Genomic DNA, 23,747 nt, shown 5'->3' on the forward strand with positions numbered 1-23,747 from the left:
TCAACCCTCCTACTTTCATGTTTAAAATCATTTATATAGACCACAAGTAGCAAAGGCCCCAACACTGACTCCTGTGGGACCCACAGGGCATGTTTCCAGTTGGAAAATCTCCCCTCAGCCATACTTCTGGTTCCTGCCACTCAGCTAATTGTGAATCGGATTTGCCAAATTTTCTTAGACACCATGTCTCTCATCTTTGTTATCAGTTTCCCATGTAGCACCTTAATAAGCTCAAGCAAACCACATCAAAAACATTGCCCTCATCTACACACCTGATCACCTTCACAACAAATTCAATCAAGTTGCACAGAAATGACCCTTAAACAAAAATCATGCTGACTATCTTTGATTAATCCCTGCCTCTCCAAATGCAGATTAATTCTATCCCTAAATTGCTTCAAACACCAAAAGGTATGAGAGCCAAAAACTTAGCTTTCAACATTGCTGATCTATGTCTACCAGAAATGGGTGCATCCTCTCCTGGAAAGCTAATGAATATTAACATTAAAAATGAAGTATTCCAGAACATTTTATATGCTTAATTGTTTTGGTAGTATAATTTTAAGTTGAGACAAAAAAGTAGTATCTGAATTAATGAGCAAATTAGTGAGATTGGTTTTACAAAAAAAAAGAAAACTCAAACTTCAACTTCTCCAATGCTCTAATTTGTAAGTGCATGCAAACCCTGCATATGCAATTAAGACCTTACTCCCATCAAGATCTTCACTCTTTCATGGAAAAAACTCCACTTGTCAATAATCCCATTGCAGTTTTAATTTTTTTACTCCTTGCAAGACATTGTGTCCCACTCTTACACTCTGACTAGATTCTCCTTCTATACTGATGGGGGTGAATGATGGAGTAGTAGGGCTATGGGTTCAAATTCCACTTTATCAACTATTACTGTAGCATTAAAAGTAAATATGGCATGAAACTGCCATTGATGGTTGTCAAAACTCATCTGCCTTCCTTTTCAGGAAGGAAATCTGCCATTCTAAACTGATTTAGTCCATGTGACTCCAATCCAGAACAATGTGGTTGACTCTTCATTATCCTGCAAAATCCTGAGCCACACACTCAGTTCAGGTTCAATGAGTAACACAATCTTGCATTACCAGCAACATTTGTATCCCATGAAAGAAACTGTCAAAAACCACTCCTTTTACCTTCTCAACCATTCCCAACAAAATATCAGTACGAGCATTTGTCACTCTCTCTACCATCTTTATTATCACCACTAAGCTACAGTTCACCAGCTCTGAAGAAACTACCTCAGGAAGTAGAGCACAGTCATTTATCTAAATATGACAAAAAGGGGGTGAGATTTAGCAGTGAGACTGTGACTAAATTAGTTTCACAGTTTAACCACACTATTTAGTTCCTTTTAATTGGTCCTCATGTTTCAGATATTTGTGAATTGTGGAAAGAACTTTGGGTTAGACTGAAAGATTGTTTTAAAGTATAAATGTGTTCATTTTTTCAAAGGCTACTGTTATGGACCTCAACATTTCAAGAAAGTGGCTCAGACCCTAACTTTGCTAGTTGTTTTAAGCAGGTGGAATGTGGATATTCCATGAGAGAGAGAGATGCAGCTGGTCAACCCACTTAGTTTCTAAACAATACAGAATTTACAAGATTACCGAATGAAAAAGAAACAATACTGAATAATTTTACCAACTTAATAATACTGTTCCTAATACTTGTGTTCGTCCCCATAAACACCCTTTGGTACAAAAGGTAACAGAGTTTGACAGACACAATGGACTAACCTATGAAGCATTTCCAATTTTATTTCAATTTTGCAAAAGTGTCATGAGTATCTCAAGGTAGAAGCATGCTCCCACTCCTTCACTTCTGAGAAGCAGCTATAGCTTCTCCAATTGGTACTTGAAAGTTTCCCTACCACCATATTTGATTGCCAAATTATTGTAAGCAGTCAAAATCCATGTTAGGTGTCTGCTGTTGAGCATTTGGGGTGGAACCTGAACTTGGCCCCATGTTTGAAAGTTTAATGTAAAACAAAAGTCCTGAGACTAATATCTCCTCACAGGCCTATTAGCAGGGAATTACTAGTCAGCTTAAGTATTCAAAACCATGACACTTTTGTGTAAAGCATTCAGCATCGTGGAGCAATCTTGCAAGAGTGTCATGAAGTTGCACCCAATAGGCTGAAATACCACAGTGAAAGCAGTGTTAGAAAGGATTGACAGAGAGACCAGAGTGACATAACAAAATAACTAAAGAAAAGCATAGGTCTTAATGACCTAACAGTATTATCAGAGCCTGGTATATTTCAGATTATGATCTATAACAATATTTAGGTGTAACATGCAACTGAGATAGTTGCAAAGTTTGAAGATTACACCGAAATTTGTGGCATGATGGAAAAAATCAGGAAGGTTACTTCAGACCACTACAGGACCTTGATTATATAGGCCATTGGACTGAGGAGTGACAGATGGAGTTTAAATTTAGATAAATGTGAAGTGCTGCATTTTGCAAAGGCAAATCAGGAGAGGATTATGTCCTGAGGAGTGCTGCTGAACAAAGTGCAGGTTCTTGAAAGTAGAGTGACAGGTAGACAGGATAGTGAAGGAGGTGTTTGGTATGCTTATTTTTATTGGTTAGTGCATTGAGCAGAGGAGCTAGGGGGTCATGCTACAGCTGTACAGGACATTTGTTAGATTAGATTACTTACAAAGTGGAAACAGGCCCTTCGGCCCAACAAGTCCACACCGACCCGCCGAAGAGCATCTCACCCAGACCCATTCCCCTACATTTACCCCTGCACCTAACACTACAGGCAATTTAGCATGGCCAATTCCCCTAACCTATACGTTTTGGACAGTGGGAGGAAACCAGAGCACCCGGAGGAAACCCACACAGACATGAGGAGAATGTGCAAAATCCATACAGACAGTTGCCAGAGGTGGGAATAGAACCTGGATCTCTAGCGTTGTGAGGCAGCAGTGCTAACCACTGGCGCCCCACTCGTTGAATACTACGTGCAATTCTGGTCTCTGATAAAAGGAAGGATGTTGCAAAATTTGAAAAGATTCAGAAAAATTCACAAGGCTGTTGACAAAGTCGTTATGCAGGTTTGAATGGGTTTGAGAGAGAGAGGCTAATAGGCCAGAGCTATTTTCCCTCAAGTGTTGGATGTTGAGGGGTGACTTTATAGAGGTTTAAAAGATAAGGAGCTTATAAAATAAGAAGCATGAATTGAGTGAATAGAAAAGGTCTTGTCCCCCAGGTGGGGTAGCCCAAAACTAGTCATCATAGATTTAAAGGGAAAGATTTAAAAGGGATCTAAGGTTCAGTTGTTTCAAGCAAAGGCTGGTGTATGTGTAGAATGAGTTGCCAGAGGAAGTGGTAGGGGCTGGTGTAATTACAACATTTAAAAGTCATTTGGATGGGCATATGAATAGGAAGGGTTTAGAGGGATTTGGGCCAAATGTGGACAAACGGGACTAGATTAATTTAGGATAACTGGTTGGCATGGACAAGTTGGACTGAAGGATCTGTTTCCATGCTACACATCTCTGCTAGTAGAGTTCAAAAGAGGTTTAGCATGGAATCAGCTCTGGACTGTGCTTCCTTCTTGATCAGTTTATGTTGGTCCCAAAATTTTTGACATAGGCATCAAACCACAGAAAGAAAAAAAAAGAACTTGTTCAATGAGAGTTCACATCTGCTCTTGGGATGCAATTCTTATCCCTAGAACTGAATTGAAGGAGCTGCAAAGAATACATTCTAATGATTCAGAGAAACATAATATCCAGATATTTCAGATGCTGCAAATCTGAAATATAAACAAAGTGCTAAAGTTACTCAGCAGGTCCAGTCACATCTGTGAAGAGAGGATCAGAGTTCATGTTATTGGTCAAAGACCTGTCTTTGGGGTTGATTGATAGTTATCTGTATGTGGCATTGATGGAGATGTGGATCTTCTGTTTCCTGGAGCCAGATTAAGTAGGAAGGAGGAAGCTATTAAAATCAGTGGAAAAACTCATTCAGATGGTTGCAGTCAATTTGTTTATAACAGCAGCTCATAAAATTTACCCCATGATATGGGGTTCTGATCACAAAGCAATTTTATCTTTCTGCCCTTTAGGTAATGCTGCTGTATATAGTTTAATATAAAATTAAATGGGCATGGCACTAAGTTTAAAATGTTCTCATCACTTAGACATGACTGGTGCCAGCAGAAGACCAGACCGTAAACTTGTAACAGCTTTATTTTCAGACAAATTATACTTTAATTTTCCTCAATGAGTAACCAACTGCGAAATATATCAAATATATATTAATTGTATTCGTTGTCTGTGCATGCTGTGTTTGAATGCAGATGGTGCCTGGTATCAGTTCAACCCTTGTATCTCTTCCTTACATGTAGTATGATCCCACCTATATCAGAAGGGATGGTTGTTGGCCAAGTACCCAATGCAGCTTACAGGTGAGCAAAAGAAAGTTACTATTTATATCAGCCACAAACTGATTGATTGCATCAAAAATATCCTCTGTATGACTTGTTCTCAAGTTTTCAGAGACACCACCTGAAACTGCTTCTGCTGTCGTCAATGCGATGGCACAGAGTTGTCAATGAATGTGTGGTGACTAGCAATTTCTGCTATTTCTCTGCATGGGCACATAACCTTTGCTCATGATATCCAGAAATTCATGATATGCAGAACACAGCAGTTAGCATGCTTTTCTCTGCAATTGTTCTCCAAGTACTCTAAGGCTGGCCTCAGTAGCATTTGGAGTTGGACGGCTTTGGATAGATTGAGATGGTGACGTTATTAGGGTTATACTATAGGCCCCCAAATAGTCAACATTTATTAGAGGAACAAATATGTAGGGAGTCTTGGAGACATGAGGTCCCAGAAGACTGGAGGGTAGTGAATATTGTGCTCTTATTCAAGGAGGGCTGCAAAGAAAAACTTTGGAACTATGAGCATGTAAGCTTATCTGCTGTGGGGGGTAAGTTACTTGAGAAAATTCTGAGGGCAAAGACTGGGTTTGATTAGGAATAGTCACCAGGGCATTGCCCATGGGAAAGCATGCCTTTGAAGAAGAGATCAGGAAGGTTGATGAGGGTAGGGCAGTAGATGTCATCTAAATGGATTTCAGTAAGACCTTCTTTAAGGTTCCATCTTGTAGATGTTCTGGAAGGTAAGATCGCATGGAATTCAAGTGGAGCTGGCAAATTGGATGCATAATTAGCTTGATATTAGGAGGCAGTGTAATAGTCAGAGGATGCTTGTTGGATTGAAGGCCTTTGACTAGTGGAGTGCTGTCAGGGGTCAATGCTGAGCCCATTTCTGTTTGTTATCTCGATCAATGATTTGGATGAGAATGTACAAGGCATGATTAGTAAGTTTGCAGATAGTGGTATCATGGACAGTGAGGAAGATTATCAAAAATTGCAGCAGGACCTTGATTAGCTGGGGAAGTGGGCCAAGAAATAGCAAATGGCATTTAACACAGATAAAATGTGACATCTTGCCTTTTAGAAAGTCAAAATAAGGTAGAGTTTCATGGTGAATGGTAGGGCCATAAGGAGTAGTGGAACAGAGGGATTTTGGAGTAGAGCTACACGGTTCTCTGAAAGTAGACTGGGCAGTGAAGGCAACTTTTGGCACACTGATCTTCATCAATCAGGGCACTGAGTGTAGAAGTTGAGAAGTTATGTTGCAGTTGTGCAGGATGTTGGTGAGGCTGCACCTGGAGTATTGTGTTCAGTTTTGATCACCTGGTTATAGGAAGACTTAAACTGGGTGCAGAAAGAATTTATATGGATGTTGCCAGAACTCAATGATCTGAGTTATAGAGAGAGGTTGGACAAGCAAGGACATTTTTCTTTAGTGCATAGGAGACTGAAGGGGGATCTTAGAGAATGTATAAGATCATGAGAGACATTGTTAAGGTGAATGCACTCCATCTTTTTTCCAGGGTCAGGGAAATAGAGGGCTGGAGGCTATCACTTTAAGAGTGGAGGGGAAGAATAAAAGAGAACCTGAGGGGCAACTTTCTTACAGAGTGGGTGGTATGCAAATGGATGAGCTGCCAGTAGAAGTTGTTAAGGCACAAATATTAACACATAATAGGTATTTGGACAAATACATGGATAGGAAAGGATAGGAGACAAGTTAGGGGAAATGGGGTTAGCGTGCTTGGACATTTTGGACCAGTTTGGCCTGAAAGGCCTGTCTCTGTGCTGTAGGACTTTATGACTCTATGACTGAATGATGCAATTGGGCATCAATTTGGAGGGAAGGAGGATGTGAGGAGATTTGATCAAAGGTTTCAAAATAGTAAGTGGGCTGGACGAGTAAATTCCTGTTCATGAAAGGGCTAAGAATGAGGTCAGATAGCTGAACATCATAGAACATGCACTGCCTGTTTGGGGCTGTTAATCTCATCCAATTAGGGAGCCCTGGCTGACAGTAAAATTATTGAGGTCAGAGATACTGACACTCTGGTGCCTGACTCTGTACCAAGATAAGGATTGTTCATGTGTAAATAAAGGGTGACTTGGTGCTGTGATACCAGCCTCTAGGGAGTTAATTCAATGGCAACAAAAATAAAGGATGATCTTGAAGAAACTTGCTTGCAAATAAGCATCTTTAGGTTGGGGTACGTATTTCTTACATCATATCTTTATTGGGAAGTGTGATATATTTGACCTACCGTTGAGGACTGGTCCCAGTTTGTGGAAAGAATGTATTTTTTTCCCAGGCAAACAACATTGTAGGCAGACAAAATGAATTCTCCCGAAAGCCTGTGGAACTGCATATTTTTCTGTCATTAGGAGACTAACTTTCCTTGAGGCACCAGCTTCTAAAACCTTTCTAGAATTGACTGACATAGCTAAGGAATATTATGACCCAAAGCCACCTCTAATTTTGAGATGCCATTGCTTTTACTTAGCAATTCAATAAAAAGGGGAATCCATACTGGGAATATTTTGTCTACGTTAAGATGACTAGACATTCCCTCAATCTGGACTCATTTACAATAGAAAAAACCCAAACTGAAAAAACGACAACAAAATTACACACCATTTGAGATGTAGTTTCACTGATGCTCAATATAACTCAAGCATAACCTCCTTACTTTTATGTCCAATTCCACTTGAAATAAGGGTTAACATTCTATTAGCCTTCTTAATCACATATTGTACCCACATCCTAACTTCTCACTCATATATCATTACAGGTTCCCTTTGCACCTCAGAATTCTGCAGTCATTATCCACTTCACTAATACTTTGCTTTTTTAAAATGTTTGCATGTCAGCTGGAATAATTTCATATAGTTTCCCCACATGATGCACCTGCACATCTTGTACACACACTCCATATATCTATGTTAGTCTGCAGCCTTCAAGTATGCTTTTCACAGCATGCTTTCTCTCTGAACTATGAACTGAGGAATGGAAGTTAGATCATTAAAAAAACTTTTGATATGTTTAGCTGTAAAATTTTAAGGTCAATGAGACTATGATGTACACTTTAGCTACACAGTATCATGTTATTTATAGGAGTGTGAAGTAGATACTTTATAAAACAGCACACAAGTCTAAGTAAAGCAAAGTGTCTAACGACAGTCTTTGTAAGGGTTCAACTTTAGCTTCACCCATAAATGCAGTACACTTGGAGACATCCAGGAGCCTGCAAAGTAGGATCATTTCTTTCCATCTCTTTCTTCAAGTGAAAATGACAAAACAGACTCTGAACAGAAAGTTGTAATGCCAGGGAGAAAACCTAGGTCCACCAGAACCATAGCTGAGTTGAAAATTGACCATCATTCCACAAACAACATTGATTCCTTTTAATTACATAATAAAACTGAGAAACATCTTATCCCATTCTTGTCTGGACTCTTGAACTACAGGGTTTTTTCCTCAGTCTTTTTTTTTAAAAAACTCATAGTATTTATGTCAAACTATTTGTCTTTTTCATAAATGAATGTTTATGTTTGGAATTTTAGATGTTTGTAGCTTCAGTTGCTTAGTACTAATGAATAGTGCATTGTTGTTGGCTATTTGTTAAATAATAAAGTTTTTCTTTTCCAATGAATAGAGTAATTTTCCTGTTAATGACAAACCTGGTATCAATTACTTTGTCCTGAATAGAAGTCAGTTAGGCAAATTAATAATTTTATTGGCTTAATTGAATGGTTTTTGATGACTTGAGTAATAGTTGGGCTCAATTATCAATGCATTTTTTTCCAATTGAGTCATTTCCTAGATTTGAGGGCTTGGGAGTCCAGGATCTTTGGTCCTAGATTGAATGAAGAACAAGACTAAATTGGTAAAGGGTAATACAGATAACAAGTTTCTCATACAATAAAATAAGCATTGGTAGCAGCTAAAATCTTCCAGTTGATGATAATGATTCCCTGAAGAATTTTAAGACTTAATAAAAACCAAGTTTATAGATTTGACAAATGAATTAAAGACAGAGCCCCTTGCAACAGCCAAGAAAGCAGAGATGATTAAACTATTAGCAAACATCTGGAATTTGTGGAATCGCAAGCAAGACTACATGCAGCAAATGAGGAGTCATTTGAGTAAGTGAACATTCAATTATGTTTGAAGCAATTGGAACTAGAAAAACTATTGAGCCAGCTTGGGATAGAATAAGAAATCAAAGAGCATGAGGTGGATATAAAAAGACCTGAGAAAAAGGATTTGAGACTGGAGGTAGAAATTCAACATCAAAGGAGAAAGAAAGAAAGGGAAGAGGAAAGGAGAATACTGGCTTAAAATGATGCTCAGATGAGGAAAAATCTGAGACCGTGAAATGTCCAGAATAGAAGTGGTTAAATTTGTACAGGCCCTATCAAAATTTGATGAAGTGTTCTTTAAGTCATTTGACAAAATAATATTGATAGGTGGCTGCCTTAAGACCATAAGATTTGGCCCATTAAGTCTGCTTCATCATTTAATAGGATCATGGCTGATCTGATCATTTTCAACACTACACTCACATTATCTGCATAATTGTTGACCCTCTTACTGACTAAAAATCTGTCTATCTCAGCCTTGAATATACTGGAGACAACTTCTGCAGCCCTCTGTGGTAAAGATTTTCAGAGTTGGACTGCTATGAGAAAAAGTTTTTATTTAATCGCTGTCTTAACTGGGTGACCTCTTACTTTAAGACTATTCTTTTTGGTCCTAATCTTTTCCAAAAGGTGGAAACAGCCTTTCCACACTTACCCTGTCAAGGCCCCAAGAATCATTTCAGTAAAGTAGATGTCATTCTTCTAACTTCAACAAATAGAGACAACAGTCTCAACCTCTCTTCTTAAGATAATCCCTCTATACACTCAGGTTCAAAAGATTGATTCCTGGTATCATTCCTTAGAAAAGGGCACCAGAACCCATTCACAGTATTCCAGCTGTTATCTAACTGGTGCCTGGTCCAGTTTTAGCATGACTTCCTTAAATTTTATACACCATTCCCTTTGAGATAAGGCCAATATTCCATTTGCCCTCCATTTTACCATTTGAACATCATGCTAACTTTGATTTATACAACAATTCCAAAGCCATTGCTTCCTGCAGTCCTTTTCTACTTAATATTTATCTCACTTTTCTTCCAACCAAGTTTGCATAAACTTATATTTTCCCACATCATATTCCATTTACCAAGTTTTACTCGCTCACTTAATCTGTCAATATTCCTTAAAAATTACTCCAGTCAAAGCATCACAGGGATGGACACACGACAAAAGACCCTTTTGTCCAACTTGCCATCCTCCCCACTTGCCTTCTTATCTATTTTTGTACTATCGATTAATTTAGCTATAGTACATTCACTAGCTTGATCTAAATCATTGACATATTATAAACAATTGTGGCTTCATTTCTTATCCTGTGACTCTGCAGTAGTTGCAGGTTTCCATCCTAAAAGTGCCCTTACCCCACTGTTTGTCTTCAGTTAGTTAGCCTATCCTATCCATGCCGATTCACTGTCCAACACCATTTATTGCTAAGTAACCTTATTGAATGTCTTTTGGAAATCAAAATATATTACCCCTATGAGTTCCCAATTATCCATCCCACTTAAATAATTCTAATACATTTGTCAGGCATACAGCCATGTTGACATTACTTGATCATATTATGGATTTATAAATGCTTTGTTTTATAATCCTTGAAAATAGATTCTAAAATTTTCCAAATGACATGTTAAGTTAATTGGTCTATAACTACTTTGGTCTTTCCTCCCTTTTCGAATAAGGATGTTACTTTGGCAGTTTTCCATTGTACATCCACAAATCTGTAGCTACATTCTTTGATATCCCAAGATGTAATATCCCCATTGAGTCCTGGGGACTTATTAATCTTTTTAGGTGTATGACTATTTTTCCTTTCAGTGGTTATAGTTGTTATATTTATTTCCTACCCTCTTTAGTTCTTAAGTATTTGTATTTTTGGAATGTTCCTGTCAAAAGTCTCTGGAAATCCAGACAGACATGGTGCATTACCAGGCTTGCTTTTATTCACAATGCACACAACTCTTTCATAGAACACCAATGAATTGGTGAAACATGATTTTACTCTCACAAACCATGCTAACTGTTCCCAATTACTTAGAGTGTTTCTAATTGTGCAGTTATAACACCCATGATGATTGATTTGATTCAAAGACCTCCTTCATGACAGACAACAAGCTAGATGACAGATACTTTGGAAAATCCACACCAACACATCTATTAACTCATCAGTCAGTACTTTTAAGGTCTTAGGATGGAGTCCAGCAGGACCGGGAGATTTGTCAACCCAAGCTGCATCAGGTTGCTCAGTGGCACTTCCCTAGTGACTGGAATTTGACCAAGTCCTTTTCTTCCTTCAACCACCTGAATTACAGGTATTATTTGGACAGTTTCTGTGTCCTCTACAGTGAAGTCACAAGGAAAATATTTATTCATTATAAATAAATGGTAGATGTAATTTACTAGTAAATTTCCATTCTCATCCTTCAGAGAAGCAACATTTTACATGTTCTATTATACTTTTTTGCTATCTGTTTTTAGATTGCTGGCTAGCTTTCTCTCATGCTGTAATTTATTAGGGTTTGAGGTGGTAAGTGAGACCATCTTCTCACTGCAAACTCACACTCATATGCTTCCTTTTGAATAAGTTTACAATTTCCTTGGTCATTCAGGGTTCCTGAACCATGCTATTCCTTCCTTCAGGTTTGCAGGGACATATATATCCTGCACTTTAACTGGTTTTTAAAAAGACTTTCACATGCCAGATGTAGATTTACCCTCAAATATCTGCTCCCAATCCACGTTCTCTAGTGCCTGCTTAACTTGGGTGTAATTGGCCCTTGCTAAATCAAGCATCATCATCCAAGGGCTACTGTTGGCCTTGTCTATGATTTTCAAAATCTTATGGAATTATGGTCGCTAACCACAAAATGCTTGTTTTCAGCATCTGAGTCAGAGGGTGAAACACCAGAGCTGTAAGTATAAAACTAACTTACCTTGGGAATTCACAGCCTTGTTTTCAGAGTCAGTGTGGAGCACTGGAGCCTGTAACTATGAAACTAACTTGCCTTAGAGCATCATGGCCTTATTTTCAGAGTTGGAGCACAGGGAGTAATTGAAGCCAAACTCAAAAACTGACATGACAGAAGAGGTGTGTCATGATTGGTTGGACTTTGAAATCTGTCTGGGCTTTGAAAAAAGGCACTCCAAAATTAACTGAATTAACTAATCATGGATTAACTAGCTAATTAATTAATTAACTAAGTAGAGATGGCTGGAGCAGGGCAGCGGTAGACGTCCGGTACGTGGCCACCGCCATTCAACGCCTTAAAACGGCGGTGCTCGGACCCGACGTAGTGCACCAGTTGGAGGACGCTCAGGTGTGCGGTGGGATCCCATCCACGCTCACCCCAGCCCGGACGGAATTTCACATTGGCCCCAAGGTCCCGTACTTCCCGCGGGAGCCTGTGCCCCACAACTTGAGCCGCCTCAGAAATTCTACTTTTGTCTCTTTCAAGGACGTAAAAAGGCGTGCCCTGTATAGACTGCTGCTGCACACCGTCCACCTCTTCTCCCTCATCCACCGTCCGGACACGCCTTGGCGAGCCCATTTGCCACCGGGCAGTGTGGATCCCCAGTGGAGGGCTCTCTACGCGGGAGTCCTCCCCCTTTCTCTCGGGGATCTGGGGTGGAGGGTGCTGCATGCAGCAGTCTCCTGCAACCGCAGATTGCAGTGGTTCACTGACTCCCAGCCCAACTGCTTGTTCTGTGGTGCTGTGGAGTCCGTGGACCACGTGTATGTTGGGTGTGGGCGTTTGCACTCCCTGTTTGATTTTCTTAAAAACCTTCTCCTCTGCTTTTTGGTTTCATTTCAGTCCCACGCTCCTGATCTTCGGGCACCCGGTACAGAGGAGGGAGGGCAGGTCTGAAGACCTCCTCGTGGGTCTGCTCCTGGGCCTGGCCAAACTGGCCATAAACAGGTCCAGGCAGCGGGCCGTGGAGAGGATCGTTAGGGCCGACTGCCTGCCCCTCTTCTGCGGTTACGTTAGAACCTGGGTGTCCTTGGAGAAGGAGCATGTGGTGTCCACCAACACCCTGGAGTTGTTCAGGGAGAGGTGGGCGCCGTGAGAGTGGAGTGCATCATTTCCCCCTCCAACTCTATTTTGATTTAGTCCCTGCCCTCCCTTTCACTGTTTTGATCACACAGCATTGCCCTTTGATGTGAAGGGCACTGCTTGTCACAGGCCACTCGGGTATTTTTCTATTTTCCTGGTGGTGGAAATTGAATAAAGATTTGTACACGTTGTGTCTTTCACTGTGTCTCACACACACACACACACACACACACACATACATACACACACACACACACACCATGGGTGCTGGGGGAAAAATAAGCACTACCGCAGTTAGGTGGTAGTGTGGGGGATAATAAAAAAAAGAAAGAGAAAAAAAAGATAAATAGGAGTGTCTGTTTGAAAAAAAAAGAAATGGCTGGATCCCCAGTGGAGTGCTCTCTATGCAGAAGTCCTCTCCCTTTCTCTCGGGGATCTGGGGTGGAGGGTGCTGCACGCGGCGGTCCACTGCAACCGCAGATTGCGGTGGTTCACGGACTCTCAGCCCAACTGTTTGTTCTGGGGTGCTGTGGATTTTGTGGACCATGTATATATTGGGTGTGGGCGCTTGCACTCCCTTTTTGATTTTCTAAAAAACCTTCATCTCTGTTTTTGGTTGCACTTCAGTCCCTCGCTCCTGGTCTGCGGGCACCCAGTACAGAGGGGGAAGGGCAGATCTGACGACCTCCTCATGGGTCTGCTCCTGGGCCAGGCCAAATTGGCCATAAACAGGTCCAGGCAGCAGACTGTGAAAGGGGTCGTTAGTGCCGACAGTCTGCCCCTCTACCGCGGTTAGGTTAGAGCCCGCGCGTCCCTGAGAACAACCACGCGGTGTCCACCAACACCCTTGAACTGTTCAGGGAGAGGTGGGCACTGCAGGGAGTGGAGTGCATTATTTCTCCCTCCAACTCTATTTTGATTTAATCCCTTCACTGTTTGATCACACAACATTGCCCTTCGATGTGAAGGGCACTGCTTGTCACTGGTCAGTTGGGTGCTTTTCTTCCTGGTGGTGGGAAATGAATGAAGATTCGTGCACCTTGTGTCTTTCACTGTGTCTTAACAAAAAAAAAGAAATAAAAGACAGATGGCTGGACTGGTGATTTGCTGTTGCCGTTTGATATGGAAACTGATTGATCCTATTGTGAACTCTAGTGACCACATCACCAGCAAGTGTTGATTATTGGGGGAACTCTGGCTCAGAATTGATGAGCTGAAATCTAAGTTTTAAACACTGTGGCACCGCTGGGAGGGGGAGTATGCTTTAATTCAGTAGGCAGTCACACCTGGTAGATTATGTGTCACAAATTTGGTCAGTGGCCAGAGACAGCAGGGTGTGACTGCAAGTGAGGCAGATAGAGGAGCCTTGGCTCTTGACCTTGATCAACAGGTACAAGGTACTTGCTGTCTGGGTGGATGAGGAATAGAGCTGCAGGAAGGATGAGCCAACTGAGCACAGCACAGTGGTACAGAAGGCCATTCAAGATGAGGGAGCAAAAAAACAAGTGGTAGTTGTGAGTGATTCTAAAATTAGGGAAATAGATAATATCCTTTGTAAGCAGGATTGGGAGTCCCTCATGGTATGTTGCCTGCCAGGTGCCAGGGTGTGGGACATCTTTGACTGGTTGAAAGGAGAGGGAGGGGGAAGATCCATTTGTTGTTGTTAATGTTGGGACACAAACAATATAGGCAAGACTAGGAAAGAGGACCTGTTAGGGATTATCAGGAACTAGGAATCAAATTAAAGGATAGGTCCTCAATGGCCATACCCTTCGAATTACTGGCCGAGCTACATGCAAATTGGCATAAAGATGTGAGAATAAGGGCAATAAACATGAGGCTAAAAGAGTGATACAGGAAAGAGGGGTTCTATACAGAAGGGATCTATACAGTTGGGACGGTCTACACCTGATTCAAGCTATGGCCAGTGTTCGAGCGGAAAAATAAATTGAGTCCTCAACAGGACTTTAAACTGGGAAGTGGGGGGAAGGGAGGAGTAAAACTCCATGAAGTAAAATGACCAATGAGAAGTAAAGCTACAGGTTAACATCTGCGACAGTGGATTTAACAGTATTGAAAAATACGAAAAATATGAAAAGACAGGAGAATTCAGGAGAGGTTATTAAAGTCTCCAGCATACAAAATAGGACAGAGTATTTGAAAAGGGCTAGGACTTCAAACACATTGAATAAATGAATAACAATGAGAAGAGGGAATGTCAATACAACACTGAAGCTATTGTATCTGAATATCTGCAGTATATGAAATCAAATAAATGAGTTTGGAGCGCAGATCAAAATTGGCAGGTATGATGTGGTGGTGCAGAGATGTGTCTGCAACAGGATCAGGACTGGGAGCTAAATATTCAAGGATATGCATCTTATCAAAAAGCCATGGGGTGAGATTGCATTGTTAGTAAAGTGAAAACTGAAATTAAATCATTAGCAATAAACACAGTAGGGTCAGATGATGTAGAATCTGTGTGGGTAGAGCTGAAGAACTGCAAAGATCTATAATGAGAATTAGCTACAGGCCTCCAAACAGGAGCCAGGATTTGGGGCATAAGATATACTTAGAGACAGAAAAGGCATGTAAGAAAGGTAAGATTAGAGTGATCATGGGGGATTTCAAAATGCAGCTGGACTGGGAAAATTAGGTTGGCAGTGGTTTGTAAGAAAAGGAATTTGTGGAGTGTCCATGAGATGGCTTTTTAGAGCAGCTTGTGGGTGGAGCCCTGTAGGGAACAGGCAATTCTGGATTTAGTGTTGTGCAATGAGGCAGACTTGATAAGGGAGTTTAAAGTGAAGGAACCCTTTGGAGGCAGTGACTCCAAAGATAGAACTTACTCTGCAATTTGAGAGGGAGAAGGTGGAATCAGATGTAACAGTATTACAGTTGAAGAAAGGCAGCTACATACGCATGAGGGAGAAGCTGACTAAAGAACTGATTAGGTTAGGAGCCTAGCAAAGAAAGTGGAACAACAATGGCAACAGTTTCTGGGAGTAATTGGAGAGACATAGCAAAATTCATCCTGAGGAGAAAAAGCATTCTATAGGGAGGATGAGGCAACAATAGCTGACCAGGGAAGTCAGGTACAGCATAAAAGCAAAAGAGAAAGCATATAATGTGGCAAAGGGCAATGGTAAGCCAAAGAATTGGGAAGCCTTCAAGGACCAACAGAGGCAACAAAGAAATAAATAAGGAGGGAGATGATTAAATATGAGGGTAAGTTAGCCAGTAATATGAGGAAAGATTTCAACAATTTCTTTAGCTATATAAGAGGGGAACAAAGAAGTGGCTGAGGAACTGAACTTTGCATCAGTCTTCACTGTAGAAGACATGAGTAACATCTCAAAAATTCAAGAGAGTCAGGGGGCAGAGATGAGTATGGTTGCCATCACCAAGGAGAAGGTGCTAGACAAGCTGAAAGATCTAAAGTGGATCAGATGGGCTACAGCCTAGAGTTCTGAAGGACATAGCTGAAGAGATAGTGGAGGCTTTAGTAGTGATCTTTTAAGTTTCACTGGAGTCAGGGAGGGTCCCAGAGGACTGGAAAATAACTAAAGTAACGCCCCTGTTTAAGAAGGGAGTAATGCAAAACACGGGAAATTATAGCATGATTAGCCTGACTTCAGTTGTTGGTAAGATTTTGAAGTCCACTGTGAAGGATAATATTTCAGAATGGTAAAATAGCATAAAGTCAGCATGGTTTCATCAAGGGATGGTCATGCTGGAAATATTTGTTACAGTTCTTTGAGGAGGTAATGAGCAGGTTAAACCAAGGAGAGCCAATAGTTGTTACCTACCTGGACTTCCAGATATGTGTCACACAGGAGTCTCCTGAGTAAGGTAAGGACTCATGGTGTTAAAGGCAAGGTACTAGCATGGATAGAAGATTGGCTGTCTGGTAGAGAGCAGATAGTGGGGATAAAAGGGTCCTTCTCAGGATTGAAGCTAGTGACTAGTAGTGTTCCACAAGCATCAGTGATGAGACAACAACTTTTGATTTTATACATTAATGATCTAGATGAATGAACGGAAGACATTCTGGCTAATTTTGCAGATGATACAAAAGATAGGTGGCGGGGCAGGTAGTATTGAGGAGGCAGAGAGACTGCAAATAGATTCAGACAGGTTAGGAGAGTAGACTAAGAAGTGGCAGATGGAGTACAATGTGGGAAAGTGTGAGGTCAGATGGAGTACAATATGGGAAAGTGTGAGGTCAGGCGCTTTGGTAGGAAAAATAGAACATGCACTACTTTCTAAATTGGGAGAAAATTCAGAAATCTGAAGTGCAAAGGAGCTTGGGAGTCCTAGTCCAAGTTTCTTATAAGGTAAACGTACAAGTTGAATTGGTAATTATGAAGTCAAATAAAACATTTTCATTCATTCAACGGCACAGTGGCTCAGTGGTTAGCACTGCTACCTCATAGCAGCAGGGTCCTAGGTTCCATTCCAGCCTCTGGCAACTGTCTGTGTGGAGTTTGCACATTCTCCCCGTGTCTGCGTGGGTTTCCTCCAGGTGCTCCAGTTTCCTCCCACAGTCCAAAGATGTGCAGGTCAGGTGAATTTGTCATGCTAAATTGCCCATAGTGCTAGGTGCATTAGTCAGAGGGAAATGGGTCGGAGTGGACTTGTTGGGCCGAAAGGCCTGTTTCCACACTGTAGGTGATCTAATCTATTCATCACAAGTGGACTAGAATATAAAAGCAGGGATGTACTTCTGAGGCATTATGAGGTTGGGGTCAGAATATTGTGAGCAATTTTGGGTCCCATAACTGATCCAGAGGAGGTTCATGAAAATGATTCCAGGAATGAAAAGCTTAATATGAGTAATGTTTGAGGACTTTGGGACTATTCTCAATGGAGTTTAGAAGGATGAGGGGGTATCTGATCTTACAGAATGCTGAGTGGACTGGACAGATTCGACGTTGGAAGATAATTTCATTGGCAAGAGAAATGAAGATCCAAGGGTCCAGCCTCAGAGTAAAAGGAAGACCCTTTAGAACAGAGATAAGGAGAAACTTCTTTCACCAGAGATGAATGAATTGGTGGCATTCAGAGGGCTGTGGAGGCCAAGTCATTGAGTATATTTAAAACAGAGGTAGATAAGTTTTCAATTGTCAAGGAGTTCAAAGGTTACAGGGAGAAAGTGAGAAAACGGGTTTGCAAAACCTATCAGTCATGATTGAATGGCAGAGCAGACTCGATGGGCTGAAAGGCCTAATTTCTGCTCCTATAAGTTGTGGTTTTATGTTCTTATGCTCTCCTACTGAAGTATTGATCACCTTTCCTGGCTCAGATTTTGAGGGTGTGATCTCTGAGGATGAAATGGAGGCTAAACCCTTCCTCCTGCTTTAATAGATTTTCTCCTCTCCTCCCACTGAGGGGTGACAATAGTTTTCAAACCTTGAAATTGAATCACATTGGGAACACCTTTGGGAAGCAATGCTTTTTAAGGAAAAGTTAGGCAGGCCAGGCTTGTATCAACTGGAGTTCAGAAGAGTAATAGGTGACTTGGTTGAAACATTTGGCATTGTCCTGACAGAGTTGATGTATAGAGTATGTTTCCTCTTGTGGGAGAATCTAACTTAATCTGTCAAAACAATTGTCACCCATTGAAGACAGATGAAAAAATGAAAAGACAGTGGAAAAATGATTTTTTTAAAATGGTCTTCAGGGCAGCATGGTGGCTCAGTAGTTAGAAATGCTGCCTCACAGTGTGAGGGACCCAGGTTTGATTCCAGCCTCGGGCAATTGTCTGTGTGGAGTTTCCATATTCTCCCTGTGTCTGTGTGAGTTTCCTCTGGAGGTACTGGTTTCCTACCCAGTCCAAAGATATGCAGTGTAGGGTGATTGGCCTTGCTAAATTGCTGATAATATCTAGGGATGTGCAGGTGATCAAGTGGGGGGAGTGGGGGGTTTGGGGGTGATGGTGGAGGTGGGTCTGGATGGGATGTTCTCTCGAGGTTTGGTGTGGACTCAATGAAACAAATGGCCTGTTTTCACACTGCAGAGATTCTATGATTCTATGGATAAGGCAGAGGCCAATAGATTATTGACAAAAAAGGGGTGAAAAGTTATTAAGGGTAGTTCAGAATGTTGGTCAGCCGTGGTTTTAGAATAGTAGGTTGAGTAGCTTACTTCACATTCTTGTCAAGATTAGAGTGGTGCTGGAAAAGCACAACAGGTCTGGCAGCATCCGAGGAGCAGGACAATTGATGTTTCTGAATTCGTCATGAAGGACTCCAGAATCTGAAGTCCTCACTTTCACTTATTCCAGATTCTAGTTAATTTGCTCAATTGATTGTAACTGAGATTACATTCTAGGGTGAATGCGTCCTCTACTCCATTGTGTAATCCCATGGTCACGAAAGCACATACTGTGGTGCAGCTATGGTTACATGCAATTAGTGCAAAAGACTAAATTTGTCCGTACAACTCAATACTTGTAAGTGATTATCAATGCACTGCAACTTAAAGTAGTTTAATTTATTTAAAGCACAATTGAAATTTTTGTCCTTTGTCACAAAAAAGCACGCAGAAGCCTCTCAGTCAGCTGTTTTTTTTAAGAAAAAGACTTCAAAGCAAACATGAAGAGATTTCCCAACTGTCTTGAAATCATAGAACATAGAACATAGAAGGATACAGCGCAGTACAGGCCCTTCGGCCCTCGATGTTGTGCCGACCGAATCCTACCTAACCTATACTAGCCCAATAACTTCCAAATGCCTATCCAATGCCCGCTTAAATGACCATAAAGAAGGAGAGTTCACCACTGATACGGGCAGGGCATTCCATGAACTCACAACCCGCTGTGTGAAGAATCTACCCCTAACATCTGTCCTATACCTACCACCCCTTAATTTAAAGCTATGTCCCCTAGTAACACCTGACTCCATTAGCGGTAAAAGGTTCTTAGTATCTACCCTATCTAAACCCCTAATCATCTTATACACTTCTATCAGATCTCCCCTAAACCTTCTCTTCTCCAATGAGAACAGCCCCAAGTGCCTCAGCCTTTCCTCATAAGATTTTCCTACCATTCCAGGCAACATCCTGGTAAACCTCCTCTGCACTCGTTCTAAAGCTTCCACATCCTTCCTATAGTATGGCGACCAAAACTGCACACAATACTCCAGATGAGGCCGCACCAGAGTCTTATACAACTGCAACATGACCTCAGGACTCCGGAACTCAATTCCTCTGCCAATAAAGCCCAGTACACCATATGCCTTCCTCACAGCACTATTTACCTGGGTGGCAACTTTCAGAGATCTGTGTACATGGACACCAAGATCCCTCTGCTCATCCACACTACCAAGTAGCCTACCATTAGCCCAGTAATCCATCATCTTGTTATTCCTACCAAAGTGAACGACTTCGCACTTAGCTACATTGAATTCCATTTGCCACATTTCCGCCCAGCTCTGCAACTTATCTATATCCCGCTGTAACCTACCACTTCCTTCCTCACTATCCACAACTCCACCGACTTTTGTGTCATCCGCAAACTTGCTTACCCAGCTTTCAAGTCCTTCCTCTAGATCATTTATAAAGATAACAAAAAGCAATGGTCCCAAAACAGATCCTTGTGGTACACCGCTAGTAACTGCGCTCCAAGATGAACATAATCCATCAACTACTACCCTCTGTCTCCTTCCAGCCAGCCAATTCCTAATCCAAACCTCTAATGTATCCTCAATGCCATACCTCCGAAGTTTTAGCATTAGCCTACCATGGGGAACCTTATCGAACGCCTTACTAAAATCCATATACACAACATCTACTGCTTTACCCTCATCCACTTCCTTGGTCACCTTCTCAAAGAACTCAATAAGGTTTGTGAGGCACGACCTGCCCTTCACAAAATCATGCTGGCTATCCCTGATCACGTTATTCCTACCCAGATGTTCATAAATCTTATCCCTTACCATTCTCTCTAAGACTTTGCCCACCACTGAAGTCAGACTCACTGGCCTATAGTTACTAGGGCTATCCCTACTCCCTTTCTTGAACAATGGGACCACATTCGCTATCCTCCAGTCCTCTGGTACTATTCCCGTTGACAACGACGACATAAAAATCCAGGCCAATGGCTCTGCTATCTCCTCCCTAGCTTCCCATAGGATCCTGGGGTAAATGCCATCAGGCCCAGGAGACTTATCTATATTCATCCTTTCCAATATTCCCAAAACCTCTTCCCTGCATATTTCCAGGGCATCCATTCTAATTATTTGTGATTCCATATTCACATCAGCAACAGTGTCCTGTTCCTGAGTGAATACTGATGAAAAGTACTGATTTAATGTCTCTCCAATCTCCTCCGCCTCCATACACAACTTCCCACTACTATCCTTGACTGGACCGATACCTACCCTAGTCATCCTTTTATTCTTGACATACCTATAGAAAGCCTTTGGGTTTTCCCTAATCCTACCAGCTAAAGACTTTTCATGTCCCCTTCTCGCTTCTCTTAGCTCCCTCTTTAGCTCCTTCCTGGCTACCTTATAACTCTCAATCGCCCCTACTGAACCTTCACGCCTCATCTTTACATATGCCGCCTTCTTCCCTTTCACAAGGGACTCCAATTCCTTACTAAACCACGGCTGCCTCACAAGGCCCTTTACACCATGCCTGACTGGTACATACCTATCGAGGACACGCAGTAGCTGCTCCTTGAACAATCCCCACATCTCATTAGTGTTCTTCTCTTGAAGCCTGTTTTTCCAATCCACACATCCTAAGTCATGCCTCACTGCATCATAATTTCCCTGCCCCCAGCTATAGCTCTTGCCCTGCGGCGCACGATTATCCCTCTCCATCACTAAAGTAAAAGTCACCGAGTTGTGGTCACTGTCCCCGAAGTGCTCACCTACCTCCAAGTCTAACACCTGGCCTGGTTCATTACCTAGAACCAAATCCAATATAGCCTCCCCTCTTGTTGGCCTGTCGACATATTGTGTCAGGAAACCCTCCTGCACACATTGTACAAACACCGACCCATCTAATGAACTCGAGCTATAGCTCTCCCAGTCAATATCTGGGAAGTTAAAGTCCCCCATAACAACCACCCTGCTACCTTCACTCTTTTCCTGAATCATCCTCGCAATATTATCCTCTACTTCTCTAGGACTATTAGGAGGCCTGTAGAAAACACCTAACAGGGTGACCTCACCTTTCCTATTTCTAACCTCAGCCCAAACTACCTCAGATGGCAAGTCCTCTTCCATCGTCCATTCCACTGCTGTGATACTGTCTTTGACAAGTAATGCCACGCCTCCCCCTTTTTTGCCCCCATGTCTGATCCTACTAAAACATTTGAACCCTGGAACGTGCAACAGCCATTCTTGTCCCTGTTCTACCCACGTCTCTGTAATGGCCACAACATCGAAGTCCCAGGTACCAACCCACGCTGCAAGTTCACCTACCTTATTCCTTATACTTCTGGCATTGAAGTATACACACTTCAATCCACCTTTCTGGTTACAGGCACCCTCCTTAGAGATCGCTGCATTATTCCTAACCTCCCTACACTCAAGGTCCTGTACCCTAAAGCTACAGTCCTGGTTCCCATGCCCCCGCGGAGTTAGTTTAAACCCTCCCAAAGAGCACTAGCAAACCTCCCCCCAAGGATACTGGTGCCCCTCAGGTTCAAGTGTAGACCATCCTTTTTATAGAGGTCCCACCTTCCCCAGAAAGGACCCCAGTTGTCCAGAAACCGGAATCCCTCCCTCCTGCACCATCCCTGTAGCCACGCATTTAACTGCTCTCTCTCCCTGTTCCTCGACTCTCTATCACGTGGCACGGGTAACAAACCAGAGACTACAACTCTGTTTGTTCTAACTCTGTTAAAAGATTGCCATGGGTCAGCCTGCCTCAACAGACCTTTGCTCTGGTTTTGTCTTGTCTGTGAGTGACCTCCTGGGTCAGTTTATGACCTTTGCCTTACTCTTCCTGATTGAAGGCCACTTCTTGCTCTAGTATCTTTTCCTCTCCCAGGTCATCCCTCTTTTGATCTGTGAGATTGTGGAAGCCTTTTCTTCAGAACTTACTTCCTGAATTGGCTAGAAGCGCATTGCAAATGTGACAACTAAATTCTGTGAGTTGTGCTTTTCATGAGATGTGGATAATCTTCTTGGTTCTTGTAAATGGGAAAGTTAACCTGACTTTTGAACTTTCATTGTCTCTGTCCCCACAGGTATGCTGCCAGAACTGAGGGTTGGTGAAAAACCTAAAGTAAGGGAGGCTGAGACTTCTAAACAAAAAATAAAACTGGATGAATGTAGACAGAATCAAAGATAAAAGAAAACGTACGGTTCCAATATGTTATTGTGACTTTTATTTTTCATTTGCATGGAAGCTGTTGGTGATGATTCAGTTTTCAACATTTAGACCTCTAGGTGTGTTAATTTTTTTTTCTTGTGGGTTTACTTCTTTTTATTCTCTTGTATAATAATCACTGTTGTCATTTAAACCTTTCAGCCTTCTAACAACCTTCCTTCTTTTGTTCTTTCTTTCATCTCTGCCATCCTTTTCCTGACTTTGTTTAAATCCTGTTACATTTCTAATTTTTTCCCAGGGCTAGAAAAAAGTCATTGAACTGAAATGTTAACTCTGTTTCTCTCTCTACATATCCTGCCAGACCCACTGATTAGTTCCAATGTTTTCTGCTTTTTATTTCATTAAGCATATATTTGAAGGCACCTGTTTTCCTCATAAGCTATAGCATTTCTCCCACAACAATCACGCTATATCTAGAATATGGAGGCCCCAAGTTGAACATGACCAATGCTTCGTAATATTAATGTAATTTCTCTCTTTGGACTTTCTTTTACTTTCCATACCATTCAAAAAAACTACTGGTAAGTAGGCTTGTAATGTTAGAGTTTTATTTGGTTGCAATTTCACATTTAAACTTAACATTACTTTTAGAAAGGTGATAGTAAAACAAAGTTAAAAATTACACAACACCAGGTTATAGTCCAACAGATATATTTGGAAGCACCAGCTTTCAGAGCGCTGCTCCTTCATCAAGTGGTTGTAGTAAAACAAAATAGTAAAACAAAAAGGCACATGGTGAGATAAATAAAGATTGCTGAACAATTAAGTGGTCACATACT

The 23,747-nt window shown here is 41.6% G+C and overlaps 1 protein-coding gene across 1 annotated transcript in view; it reads left to right on the forward strand.

Moving 5' to 3' along the window:
• The window catches only part of LOC132824400 (nuclear factor 1 B-type-like), a 561,732-nt gene extending 538,811 nt beyond the window's left edge, over positions 1-22,921 (forward strand). Inside the window, exon 12 of the mRNA XM_060838899.1 lies at positions 22,826-22,921. Coding sequence (XP_060694882.1) covers positions 22,826-22,853 — 28 coding nt within the window. The 3' untranslated portion in view covers positions 22,854-22,921. The remainder of the gene's footprint in view (positions 1-22,825) is intronic.
• Positions 22,922-23,747: the final 826 nt, after the last annotated feature.

This window comes from Hemiscyllium ocellatum, chromosome 2, assembly GCF_020745735.1.
Source record: "Hemiscyllium ocellatum isolate sHemOce1 chromosome 2, sHemOce1.pat.X.cur, whole genome shotgun sequence".
In the NCBI taxonomy this organism is placed as follows: Eukaryota; Metazoa; Chordata; class Chondrichthyes; order Orectolobiformes; family Hemiscylliidae; genus Hemiscyllium; species Hemiscyllium ocellatum.